Here is a 14,552-nt window from a genome sequence, read left to right on the forward strand (position 1 = left end):
TCTTTTTCTGTGCTGTGTTCTCCATCCTGCACCCTATTTGGAGTCCCCGTTTCTTTAATATGTTGCCTATTCTGTGAACAGTCTTGTCACTGTAGGTGGGTATGTAGCATTTCGTTTTGGTGTGTGTGTGTGTGTGTGTGTGTGTGTGTGTGTGTGTGTTTTCATTTTTGTACTGTCTGCATATTTTTTGATTTAACTTGTCTACCATATGGGTAGTATAACCATTTTCTATTGCTATTTGTTTTATTGTGTTTAGTTCTTGTGTGTAGTTCTGTTTGTTCATGGGTGTTCTGTTTAATCTGTGGAGCATGAATCTGAAGTCTGCATGCTTATGTGTCGATGGGTGGTTTGATAGGTTGTGAATGGTAGTGCTTGTGGTTGTCGGTTTCCTGAATATTGTGAAGTTGTGTGTTGTTTGTTTTATGTATGGTGAGATCTAGAAAGTGTAGTGTGTTATTAGTTTCTGTTTCTAATGTGAAGTTAATTTTTGGGTTTAAGTGTTTTATTTCATTGTGTAGCTGTTCCATGTGTGTATTTGTTTCATCAATCAGGCATAGTATGTCATCGACATAATGGTACCAGCATATAACTTTGTAGTTTTTTGGTTTTATTTTGTGTCTGAAGATCATATTCTCCAGGTTGTTCATGAATATGTAAGCTAGGAGGTCACCGATTGGTGATCCTATTGGCAGTCCATTTTGAGAATAAAATTCTTTGTTGAATACAAAATAATTTTGTGATGTTATGGTCTTGAGTATGGTTGTTATTTCATTGATGTGTGTGTGTGTGGTGTGTTTCCTTGTTGTTTTAATCTTTGTGTGACGATGATTGTTTCATTTATTGGAATGCAAGTGTACATCGATGTGATGTTGAATGATATGAGGGTTATTGTGCCCAGTATGTGTATGTTCTTGAGTCTGTCAATGAACTTCTTTGAGTTTTCCAGACTTCTGTTGTTATCAAACATGTACAGTTTTTTCAGTAGTGCGTGTGTTTGTTGGACTAGGTGGTAGGATGGAGCATTTAGGAAGTTAATGATGGGTCTTAATGGAATGTTATCCATGTGAATCTTTGGTAGGGAATTTAGGGCGGGTGCTTCTGGATTTTTTTGTGTCATCCTCTTTACCTGGCTTTCTGAGAATGTATTATTAATGTTTTTTAGTGTGTTGTATGTTTTTCTGGTATCTTGCTGTTGGGTCACTGACCAGTTTTGTGATGTTCTTGTCTTTGAGAAAATCTAGTGTTTTCTCTGTGTATTCTTTTTCACCCATCATTACAGTAATATTCCCTTTGTCTGCTCTTGTTACTATGGCATTGTTCTGTTTTAATTTTTGTTTTAGTTTGCTGGCTGTGATTTCCTCTGACGTTTTATGATTAGAAATAATTGTGGATTTGTGTGTTCTGGTTATCTGTGTATTTCCTGTAGCTACTAATTCTCTTGTCAAGTTTGCATTAAAATTTGGTGTGCTCAGTCTTTCTTGTTCCTGTATAATGTGTTCTGATTCCATTATGAGGTTTTCTATTATTTTGTATGATATGTTTGTGTTAATGTTGCGATTTGGCCCTTTTTCTAGTAGGCTCTTTTCTTATTTGGTAAGATTTATGTCAGTTCGGTTAACGATTCTGTTATGGAACTTATATTGTTGGTTGAAATTGTTTTTAGTGGGTGTTTTTGTGCTGTTGATTATTCTGTTGCGTTTTCTGTTGAGTTTTCTGTTTTGTTTCTCTCATTTTTCTTGCACTACTTTCTGAGTATATGCCCTTTCTCTCTCTTGTTATTTCCTCACAGTGAGCGGGTATTGTAAATTTGTTGGCCAAATCTAAATGTGTTTGGTAAGGTTCAGTGTTGAGCAACTCTTTTTAGCATATAATTCCCTAATTTCCTGCTTTTGCCACAAAATCTCCACTTTATTTTTCACTTTTTCTTTCACAAGCACCACCATTCACAACCTATCAAACCACCCATAGACACATAAGCATGCAAACTTCAGATTCATGTTACACAGGTTAAACAGAACACCCATGAACAAACAGAACTACACACAAGAACTAAACACAATAATACAAATAGCAGTAGAAAATAGTTATACTACCAATATGGTAGACAAGTTATACCAAAAAAAAAAATATGCAAACACACACACACACACACACACACACACACACACACACACACACACACACACACACAAAATGCAAATAAAATTCAAATTTGGCACCGAACTCTCTGGTGAATAAATGAACACTGACTGGGCTGGGACACACAACAAACCACAATCACACTGTGTTTTGGTGAGGTGAAAAGTGTTTTATGATGTTTTTTGTGGAAAACACTTGTTATAGTTACACGTGCATCACAACACCTCAGCATGATGCGGAGAATGGAAGTGCTTGCCACACGAAAACTTAAGTAAAAACGAATATAGGCACGAAAACATCGCGACAAATTAAATTACATTCTAGAAGATAGGTTAACTCCCAGCAAAAACTTCATCATCAACATCGTTTGGTTGCAGGTGACAAGCTACCTGGAGTAATTAACACACAAGTGATACAAAAAATTCATGCATGCAAAATGTAAAGGTATTTCCAAAAAGAAACTATCTGTTGTTTGAACTAAAGTTGCACATGATTTTATAATCATTTAACAAAAATGTTCACATTGCAGAACAAATAAAAACGAAACCCACTGATGATGGCACAGTGGTGCCGAAACATGTTTGGGCACTGAGAAAAAACGGTGTTTTGCCTAACTGGCAAACCTCACATCCAAAATTTTAACTGCACACTCAGTCAATACAGGGAGCTCCAAATCAAATTTATGAACTTTCTGTTTAGACACGACACCATTTTTACTAGAACTGAAGTGAGCGCACAGTACTGCTACCTACTGGGAACCATGTAAAACTCAAGAGTTTGCTCTGTCCAACAGTATGTTGTTCACACACATCTCAAACAACATAATAGTTATGATTTTTTTTTTTTAATTGGATGATTCTTTTAGATACACCCTGTCTTTTCATGACACATCCAACAACAGCTAAATGGATGCTGTAAGATTGATTCATACATCATTAAACATTGTGAAAATGTATGGCAATTTATCTTCACCAACTGTTCTCTACAAAATATTGTAGCTGAAGCAGCAGCCATTGACAATATCTCCACAGCAGCTGAGAATGCTGTGCGAAGCACTCCACTGTGACATATAAAATAGATTCCTTTGCCAAAATTTTGGAATCATATTCTCTGCTTCAAACAAACCTGCAGCTGACAAGTTCTATGTCAGCAAACTATTAGATAACTAGTACCAGCATGACTGTCATTCTGAATCCTCTGAACAGAAGTGAGCAGTGTGGATGGCAGTGACAAGCTTCACTCAAATCTTTTCTCCACAAGGTATCTTAGGGAGTGGGGTGGAGGATACCTCATCTACTACTCCTAATTCCCACTTTTCTGTTCCAGTCATAAATAGTGCCCAGGAAGAACAACAGTTGGTATGCCTCCAAGAGAATTCAGGCCCCTGTATTTAATCTTCATGATCTTTTGCAAAATACATGAAGGAAACAATATACTGGTTGACTCACCCAGGAACATTCACTGCTGAAATTTTATGAATAAACTACAAAGTGATGTACAATGCCCCGTTTTAGTGTCTGCCACTGAAATTGAAGGAGCATCTGATTGACACTCTAAACCATGAACATTGGTCAGAATCCTGTATCATATATTCTGCAAAGGATAGATTGTTAATCACCACAGAGATGAGACTGAATTGCAGTGAGGAACAACAAAATGAATGTTACACATTGAGATTTTGGCCAGAAGTTTCTGTATAAAGGGAAACAAACACATTCACACGAGCAAGCACACCTTACACACACGTGACTGCTATCTCCAGTCACTCTGGCCACAATGCAACTGTGTCGAGTTGAACTGTTCAGCGTCACGTTATGTTCAGCGCCACATTGTGCCTCAGGGTGAAGCACTTTGGTCCTGGCCACAGTTTGGTTGCTGCTATTCATCCTGGTGGACAGCTGGTTGGATGTCATACCAATATAAAAAGCCGTGCAATGATTGCAGAAGAGCAGGCATACCCAGGTGGCCCAGCCTCTGATGGTATAAGATAACTGTGACAGAACTGGATTAGGAAATGTTGGGTGGGTGAATTGCACAGGTCTTTCAGGTCGGGAGAAGAAGATGCGATTCCTGTGGCGAGGTGTGGGGCTGGGAGTGGTGTAAGGATGGACTATGATGATGTGGAGATTGGATGGGCAGCAGAACACCATTTTGGAATGGGAAGCCCTGAAGAAAAAAAAAAAAAAAAAAATGTGGTTCAGTTGTTCCAGTCTGGGGTGATATTGGGTGACAATGGGAGCACTCCCTTACAGCTTGTTCTCAGGGGATGGAGGATTTTTTTGTGTGAAAGCAGTGGCAGGTATTTAAATACCAGGTGAAGTGAGTGGGAGAAAAGGTATTGGCATTGTGAAGGGATGAAGATAGGGTGTCTTGGCCTCAAGTCCTGAGCATGAAAATACCACCACCAATGGACCTGAACCAAACCAGAGCTTTCAGGTTTTGGAGGCTAGAAACGTTTCCTCTGGGTGGCCCATGAAAAGGTTGGCTCTCAAAGGTGCCTTGCAGGTGCCCTTGGCTGTGCGATAGATTCATTTGCACATCCTCCCTTCAAAGAAGAAGAAGCTGTGTATTAGAATATAGTTAATTAGGTGTATTTGGTTTGAGGTAGTAGTTTTGTGTGTGAAGGACATTCAAGAACGTGTTAAACAGCAGTAATAGCATGGGGATGATGTATGTTGGTATATAGGGAGGTGGCATCAACAGTGACAAGTAGGGGTCCAGGAGGTAAAGTGGTGAGGATGGAGAGTCTGTGAAGGAAGTGGTTATCTTTTTCTTTGAAGTCCAGATTATGGGCAATTCATTGGAGGTGTTGGTCAAAGAGGGTCTAAATCCTTTCAGTGGGAGCACAATAACCAGCTACAATGGGGCATCTGTGTTTGTTGGGTCTGCATATTTTCAGGAGCATGTAGAAGGTGGGCGTGCTGTGTGTCATGGGGGTGAGGTGGGAAATGGGTTCAGGGGAAAGGTTCTGGAAAAGTGCTAAGGCTTTAAGCAGGGATTGGAGTTACAGTGGATTTATGGGATGGGACCACTCTGGCAGAGTTTATAGGCAGAGGAGCGAGAGAACTGCTGGAGACCTTCCACCAGGTAGTCACTGCAACTCATAACAACAGTGGTGGAAACTGTCTGCAAGGACGACGATTACATCAGGATCTGTTTTGAGGCTGTATATGCCTGTCCTTTCTCCCACTGAAAGGCTAATGTTATGAAGGGGTCTGGGGAAAGACCATGACGCCAAGTTGGAGGTAAGTTATTTATCGAAGATGGCTGGTGGTGGTATGAACAGAGAGGCAGGATTCAATGTTGGGATTAGGTTCACTGGTTGGAGGTAAATGTGGCAAAGAGGTGGTACCATTGCAGGGAGTTTAATAACAGTGTTCTGGGATTGTTCTGACACTGAAAACATTTATTTGCCACCAATTTCTCTAACCAAGGCCAACCTAATGACAACATTGAACCCTGCCTCTCCCAGTTCATATCAAAAACCAACTGTGATCCTACCCCCACCTCACCCCCCCCCCCCCCCCCCACCACCACCACCACCACCACCACCACCACCACCACCACCACCACCAGTCACCTTCCAGTAATTCCTTAATTTCAACTTGGTCTCACCACCCTTCCCCATGCCCCTTCCTAACACCACCAACATTTCAGCAGAAGAAAGGACAGGCATACACAATGTTAAAACAAATCCTGAGCGAAAATCATACCTGCAGATAAAGGTTCCGCCACTGTAATTGAGTTCCAGTATACCTGGCGGAATACCTCTGACAACTGTAGCTCCTTCACCTAAAAATTCTGCCCGAGTAATCCCATCCCAGAAATCCACTGTAGCTAAAATCCCTGCTTAAAACCTTAGACTCTTCCCAGGACCTCACCCCTGAATCAATCTCTCCCCTCACCCCTATGACACCCCATACCCACCTACATGCTACCCAAAATCCACAAATCCAAACAAACACAGATGCCCCATTGTAGCAGGTTATTGTGCTCCCACTGAAACTATTTCTGCCCTCATTGACTGACACATCCAACCCACTGCCCGAAATCTAGCCTCCCATGTCAAAGATACCAACCACTTCCTTCACCAACTCTCCACCACCCCCATCCCTTTACCTCCTGGATCCCTACTCATCATTGCTGATGCCATTACCCTATACACCAACATCCCTCATGCCCTTGGTCTTGCCAATATTGAACACAGCCCCTCTCTATGTTCTTCAGACACCAAACACACTACATCATTCCTCATACACCTTACTAACTTTATCCCAAACACACCTGCTACTACTTTGAAAGGAAGGCGTACAAACAAATACAAGGCAAAGTCATTGGCATCAGCATAGCACCCTCCTATGTCAACCTGTTAATGGGTCATCTACAGGAAATGTTCTTAGTCTCTCAAAACCCAAAAGCCCTGGTTTGGATCAGGTTCATTGATGATACCTTCACAATCTGGACTCAGCACCAACACACCATATCCTCATTCCTTCACAATGTCAACTTCATCTCCCCATCTTCTTCACGTGGTCGTCCTAAACCCAGAAAGCCACTTGCCCATATGTTTATCACTTCCTCTGATGGCTCCAACCACACTTTTGTCCACATTAAACATACCAGCTGTCAACAGTACCTGCATTTTAACATCTGGCACATCTTCCAAACATAAAATCTCTCCCATACAGCCTGATCACCTAGGGATGGCTCATCTGCAGTACCAAGAATTCCCTTGCCCAGTAAATTGACAGTCTAACAAAAGCCTTCACAGAACAGCACTATTCCTCGTCCTAGACTGCAAACAAATTTCCTGTGCCACATCCCCACACACCCACAATCCTCCCACCAATCCGAAGAACCAGCTACGAAGGAGTGCCCCCTCGTCACCCAGCACCACCCCTGACTAACAACTGAACCACATACTTTGTCACAGCTTTGATTATCTATCATCATTCACAGCCCTCGTAAAGTGGTGTTCCATTGCCCACCCAACTTCCACAACATCCTAGTCTATGCCTGTGCCAATCCCAACCCCTTGCCACAAGGATCATACCCCGTGGAAGATCAAGGTGCAAGACCTGCCCAACAGACTGCCGCATGTGAAAGCAGTCGTGTCGTGTACCAGCCCTGCTACAATCATTACACAACCTTTTTTATTGGTATGACAACCTACTGTCCCCACTCCCTCCACCCAGCAGTTTCTATGCACTGTCCTATCAGCTCCTCACAATTTACATTCCCTCACCCTCATTGTGCACCACCATAGGTCACCATACCCACCGCTTTTTTCCCTTCTCTGCTCTTCTCCTTTTCTACTGTCCATCCCTCCCTTCTGACCACCACGGCCTCCCAATGCTGCACCTGGTAGCCTTGTTCTGCCATCATCGTGTCCTTCCATTCTCCAATAGGTAGCACTGACTTCTCTCCACCACCTATACCCTGCTATCTGCCACCCCCCCCCCCCCCCCCCCCCCACCTTCCTCCCATCAATCCGGACTGTTGCTTCAGATCGATGCAAAACAGTTTCATTCTGGCCATAGCAGCTGAAGATAGCAGTCGTGTGTACATGAAGTGTGCTTCTTGTGTGAATGTGTATGTTCCCTTCTTTTCTGAAATCTCGGTGTGTTACAATCTTCTCGTTGTGCCTGTCCAACTCAATGTGTCAATTTTACACTATCACCGAAACCTCCAGATGTCAGACACTCAGATCGGCACCAAACATTGTGTGTCAATAGAGTATCAGCCAAAACACTGATTTAGTCCGTGCTGTCATCCAGTAGAAGATCCTTAAATGGTAATTAAAAGTAACACCAGAACTACGGATTTAAAAAAAAAAAGCATGTCTGTGGAATGTGAATGTCAAGGTCATTGGAAAGCAAGTAGGTACAGTGTCAGATTGTTGTACAAAAGTCTCAAGTTTGAAACCCATTGATGGCAAGTTTTTTTAACAGTTTACATGTGAAATTGTTATGTGGGAGAACATTTTTTCTGTCATCTGAAATGACCTTTCAAAGTTTGTAGCACTGTTCTTTTGGCAATTTGCTTTTGCTTCGTTAGTTGAAAGTAGCAAACCTATAGAGTACATTTGTATAGATAGATGTCGTAGTATCTATACAAATGTACTATATAGGCTTGCTACTTTCAACTAACAAAGCGAAAGCAAACTGCCAAAAGAACAGTGCTACAAACTCAGAAATGTCCTTTTAGATGTCAGAAAATGTTCTCCCATATAACAATTCCACACGTAAACTGTTAAAAAAATTGTCGTCACTGGGTTCCGAACTCCGGAGCTTTAGTACAACACTGCGACACTCTACCGTCTCACCTACTGCTGACCTTGACATTCACATTCTGCAGATACACTTTTCGTATACCGTATTTACTTGGATCTAAGCCGCACTCTAATCTAAGCCGCACCTGAAAAATGAGACTCAAAATAAAGGAAAAAAAAAAAAAATTCCCGAATCTAAGCCGCACCGGAAATTTGAGACTGGAAATTCAAGGGAGAGTAAAGTTTTAGGCCGCACCTCCAAATCAAAACAAAGTTGGTCCATTGTAATATGAGACACAATTTAGGTCGAATGAATGACGATACAGCTACAGTACTTTGGTTTGAGTCTTAAGCTTAGCAGTTAAGCTTTACCAGATAGCCATTGCTATATGTCAGGCGCTCCGTCCGTATTTATACGGGTACCCTTCCTTTTTCACGTGCTTCGTCTGGTTTGAATCGTTTGCTTATTTTGCTTTGATCTGATAAGTGCTGTTTTCTTTGTTATAGGTGTTTACGTCACTCAAAGCTGAAAATGCATCACTGTACTGTGTCACGCATTGTTTGTCGCATTCTGATAGTGCGTGCTTACGGCCTGTCGCCGTTCGCGGCATGGCTTGCTTTTGTGCGCGCTACCGTTGCTTACAATTAAAAAAAAAAAAAAAAAAGAGAGTAATCGTCTCATTAGCGAAACAGTGGCAAGAGACTGCTATTTGTTGTTACTTACACCGCTGCTTTCTTTGATAATGATCAACAAGAACCAAATAATAGACTGCGTATGACAGAACATGTTCTGAACAAGAGTTAGGCGAAAATGTTTCTCCGTTTGAAAATCTTTGCGGCCGCTTCTTTAGTACATCAAATTCTGCACAGAAATTAGAGTCATCTTAGAATTAAAAATCTAGTCAGTTGCTGTGCTTCATTTCTGACTGTATCACTATTAGGCATAAGAATAATACGAATATAAACATGACACGATACGTATATTCTTCTGCGTTTGCTGTTGTCTCACTAGTTTCGTAGTTTATTAGGCAGACAGGATTTAAATGAGATAGCAGCAAACACGAAAGAATACATGGCAAAATGTTGATATTCGTATTATTCTTATGGTGAAGAGAATACTGCATGTGATTCACATTTCATCAGGTTCCTATTAGCAACCATCTCTTCTCACAGGTAGGAAAAAATTCAGAAAATAGAGTTGGCCATATTGACAAACATCCCAAACAGTCTTGCATGTCGGATTTTCGTAGTACATTGAAATTCTGCTACATTCGAAGATGAACAATATGGAATTTGTATTTACTTCATTGGATAATGTATGAAAATGCAGTGGTCGAAACTCGGGGCGGAGAAAAAAAGCTCGTATTCCACCTTTTTTTTATTTATTTACTGACGCGGAGGTTTTGGCGCCAGTATTTATCTTTGTGCCTACAAAGCATGCATGTCTAGCGCTACATATATTCGATGGCAGAAGTTAGTTGTGGCGGCACCTACCAACATTTTTCAGAACTTCCACTTGCTTTGCACTCGATTCTAAGCCGCAGGCGGCTTTTTGGATTACAAAAACCGAAAAAAAAGTGCGGCTTAGATTCGAGTAAATACGGTACTCCATAGTTCTGCTTTTACTTTTAATTACTGTTTACACATCTTCTGCTGGATGACAGCACACAGCATGAACTAAATCAGTGTTTTGGTTGATACTCTTATCAACACATAACATTTGGTACCGATCTGAGTGTCGGACACCTGGAGGTTTGGGTGTGGGTAGCAATCTATCCTTTCCATGATATTGTTGATATTCCAACTTAGACTTACCATTCATATGAATAGTAACAATCTGATTCTTTCATTAGAACACAGGACACCTTACACAACTTTTGTGACTGCTATATGGTCTACGCTGCATCCAAATTTTAGCTGTCCAGCATGTTAAGTAGGGACAGTAAAGAGATAAACCACACAAAGATATCTTGCCCTCTTAGGATTCACCATAATACAGGTCTGCTAATCTGGTCTGAAACTTTTACAAAGATCACATGGTACAGGATGCAGTTAAATACCAATCTTTTAATGCCCTAGAACTGTTTCACTAGCAAATATTACACTTAAAGTAAATATAGTTAAAATGAGAGGTAAAACAGGTATCAACAAAAATGGTTTCACAAAGATCAGGTAACAACATTCCTTTCAAACTTTTCACATGCCACCTCAAGAAAGTCATTGACTCTTACTTCTAAGAAAGATGCAAAACCTTTGGAGTTCACATAAGTAGTATGACAGGAGAATTCCAGGATGGAAACCAACAAATAATAATCAATTTTTGCATTAAAAGCAGTTGATTATTAGCGTCATCATTCAAGACTCCATATTAAATAAGATGCAATTAAACTTCTTGATAGATTAAAAAAAATGCATTTTTAAGGTAATGCTTTGACACTTTAACGAGCTTCAGTAGTGTGGACTGTGACTAAGATCTCTCTCTTCCAGGCTGTGAGGCATCCCAAGTCACCTCTGCTGCTAAGCAAATTGGTAAAAATGCCTTTGGTGTATGGCGAGTAGCAGTCTATCCTTTCCATACTACTTTAAGGATGCAGTAGTGTTATTCAAAGAACAGCTATATATTTAAATAAAATGTTGGATGTAGTTTGTGTAAGAAAAATTGGTCTATAACTGTTCATTGTTAATTTTCTGTACAGGCTTAGTCTCTAATGTAAACCTTGGTTGCTACATAACACAAGGTTGACCTTCAGGTTAGGATCTCTGGGGGCACACTGTATGAATTAACACTTTAAAAAATGAATAAGTATTCTTACCCAGCATGAAATTTATTCTGTGAGCTCTGTTTGTTTGTTCCAAAGTTTTATGCTTTGACTTAATATTCTTCTAAACTTTATGAACATTACATACACAATTACAAATTTGTCAAAAAAAATTATTAAACTGGAAACTTACATCACTGTCTGACTTCTTAGCAGCTAGTGGCTTCTCCTTCAGCACCATCCAGAATCCAAATAATGCCATGAGTAGCCCATGGCCAGTATCTCCAAACATTACAGCAAACAAAAACGGAAATGTGATTATGGTGTAAGGCGCTGAAACAAAGATTTTTACCGTATTTATATATACAGCTTTAAGTTTTTATAAACTTAAAACTTTTGCTTCAGACCAAAATGAAATTCAGATACAGACAAAATTCACAAAGCCCAAAATGATTTTGTTCCAACTTAAGGTATGGATCCCACAGGTTTTTCATGAGCTTGTTTTTTCCACATTTTTAATGCAATTATATTCCTAAGGTCCTATACTGCATTAAAAAAGATGGGAAAATTTAGAACAATTTATTCTCTCCTCTTCTGCAAATAAGACAAGCAATAACCAAGCCCATTGTTCAATTAGCTAATTACACTCATAAAGGCTTAAGATTTTTTAAAATATTACCTGGATTTACTTCCCTATAGCTGGCAACTCCATATGCATCAACTAAAGTCTGGAATGCACTTGTAAACTTATTTGTTCTATTATACGTAGGTGGATCCTCAAATGTCTGCATCCGATTCAGAATTGGAGGAACTGAGCTGCCGCTGCGTTCCTGGAAGCAGTGAAAGAATAATTTCTTTATGAGGCTCTTTCCATTTCATATTATTTGATTACAATATATATGAGGGTGATTCAAATATAAATAGTAATTGTTTTTTATACATTTACTCATTTATCTTTTGCACAAAAGGAAACTTCAGTTTTCTCTACATAGCCCTCTGCACACTCTAAATACTTTTTCCAGTGGTTTGAAAGCTTGAACATCCTTTGTCATAAAAAGATTGAGGGTACATTATCAACCAAGTGCACAATGCTCATCATCATCATCATCTCATAGGGGACTAATCCTGATTTTGGGGAGGGTGATTGAGGGTTTCCCAGTGAATGTCCTCCATCTTGCTTCTAGTTTGGTTCATCATGTGAGGGTTAGAGTTGTCATGGGAAAGTATGGCATCTCTTTATGTGCATTCCTCATCTTGTGTTTTGGTACACAGCTTTAGCTTATTAACAAGTGGCAGCCTTAAGCTGCATTCACCTTACTTCGATCGTGAACTTTTGAGGTCATCAGTCCCCTAGAACTTAAAACTACTCAAACCTAACTAACCTAATGACATCACACACATCCATGCCCGAGGCAGGATTCGAACCTGCGACCGTAGTGGTCACGCGGTTCCACACTGTAGAGCCTAGAACCGCTTGGCCACCCTGGCCAATTAAGTTTGTCCTGATTATGTGTGTGACAATACTGAAATAATAATAATAAATAATAATAATAATAATAATAATAATAATAATACCAAAATTGACCTACTCATTTGTAGTAGTCAAATGGAGTAGCACAGACCTAGAAGCTCTCAATACACTTACACGATCACAATGCCACAAATATAGAATACATCACATACATTCAGCAACAGAAAGATTCACATTAAGCAGAAAGGAAGGAGGAAGTGGATTCATCGACATCAAAAACCTACATTATGGACAGGTAGACAATTTAAGAAAATTCTTTCTAGAACGAGCAGAAACTAGCAAAATACACAAAGCAATCACTCATATAAATACATCGGCTACACCACTGCAATTTTATAACCACTTCTACAACCCTTTAGATCACATAACATCAACAGATACGAAGAAAGTAAATTGGAAAAAGAAAACACTACATGGCAAGCACCCGTATCATCTAACACAGCCACACATTGATCAAGACGCATCCAACACATGGCTAAGAAAAGGCAATATATACAGTGAGACAGAAGGATTCATGATTGCAATACAGGATCAAACAATAAACACCATATATTACAGCAAGCATATTATTAAAGATCCCAATACCACAACAGATAAATGCAGACTTTGCAAACAACAAATAGAAACAGTAGATCACATCACAAGTGGATGTACAATACTAGCAAATACAGAATACCCCAGAAGACATGACAATGTAGCAAAAATAATACATCAACAACTTGCCATAAAAGATAAACTAATAAAACAACACGTTCCCACATACAAGTACACACCACAAAATGTACTGGAGAATGATGAATACAAATTATACTGGAACAGAACCATTATAACAGATAAAAGAACACCACATAACAAACCTGACATCATACTCGCCAATAAAAAGAAGAAATTAACACAACTAATCGAAATATCCATACCCAATACAACAAATATACAGAGGAAAACAGGAGAAAAAATTGAAAAATACATCCAACTGGCTGAGGAAGTCAAAGACATGTGGCATCAGAATAAAGTTGACATCATACCAATTATACTATCAACTACAGGAGTCATACCACACAATATCCACCAGTACATCAACGCAATACAACTACATCCAAACGTATATATACAACTACAGAAATCCGTAATTATTGATACGTGTTCAATAACCCGAAAGTTCCTAAATACAATGTAACACATACCGTACAGTTAAAAGGAAGTCACGCTTGATCAAGGTCCGCGCCACTTTCCATTTTTAACCAGACTTAACGTCTGAGAAAGTAAATAAATAATAATAATAATAATGATAATAATAATAAATTTAATTTGATTTAGATTATTTTTTGTAGTGAAATATGAATCTTAGACAATTTCATTTATTGATAATTGACAAATAATTTGGATAGTAATTTGTCAATGTGACCACATGCTGTTGTAAAGTACAGCCCTATGGTGTGACGTAACAAATGTGTTTGTGATTTTTCATTAAAAATAGTGCCAGCATCTTAATGCATACTTAGTCATACCTGGGAAGTGAAACCAATTTTTCAATGGCATTATCACATAAGTCTCAGATAGTTATTATTGTGCTACTTAACTCACTAAAAGGTTAACACTGATCGCCCCACTCAGAAAGAAATGGGCTGATTTTAAAATAAAAATTGAAATTAAACATACTTTCATCAAATCTTAAAAAATTTGATGTACTATCTTGAGGCTGCTCACCTATGTGATCCACTTTTGCCTGAGCTGCAATTAAAGCAGCTATGAAAGGAACAATTAATGGAAACTCCAGGTTAGAGTATCAATAGTATAAGGAAAGAGAGACTGCTACTTTCCATGAAGATGACTCATTAAATCGCAGACAGGC

The 14,552-nt window shown here is 39.4% G+C and overlaps 1 protein-coding gene across 4 annotated transcripts in view; it reads right to left on the reverse strand.

The window, feature by feature from the left end:
* LOC126428452 (V-type proton ATPase 116 kDa subunit a 1) overlaps positions 1-14,552 on the reverse strand; it is a 123,216-nt gene that overhangs the window by 25,569 nt on the left and 83,095 nt on the right. For all 4 annotated transcript variants that reach the window (XM_050090388.1, XM_050090390.1, XM_050090389.1 and 1 more), the window contains exons 8-9: positions 11,849-11,999; positions 11,363-11,502 (exon numbers count right to left, since the gene is read on the reverse strand). In XM_050090388.1, the coding sequence (XP_049946345.1) occupies positions 11,363-11,502; positions 11,849-11,999 (291 nt within the window). The remainder of the gene's footprint in view (positions 1-11,362; positions 11,503-11,848; positions 12,000-14,552) is intronic.

This window comes from Schistocerca serialis, chromosome 12 (assembly GCF_023864345.2).
Source record: "Schistocerca serialis cubense isolate TAMUIC-IGC-003099 chromosome 12, iqSchSeri2.2, whole genome shotgun sequence".
In the NCBI taxonomy this organism is placed as follows: Eukaryota; Metazoa; Arthropoda; class Insecta; order Orthoptera; family Acrididae; genus Schistocerca; species Schistocerca serialis.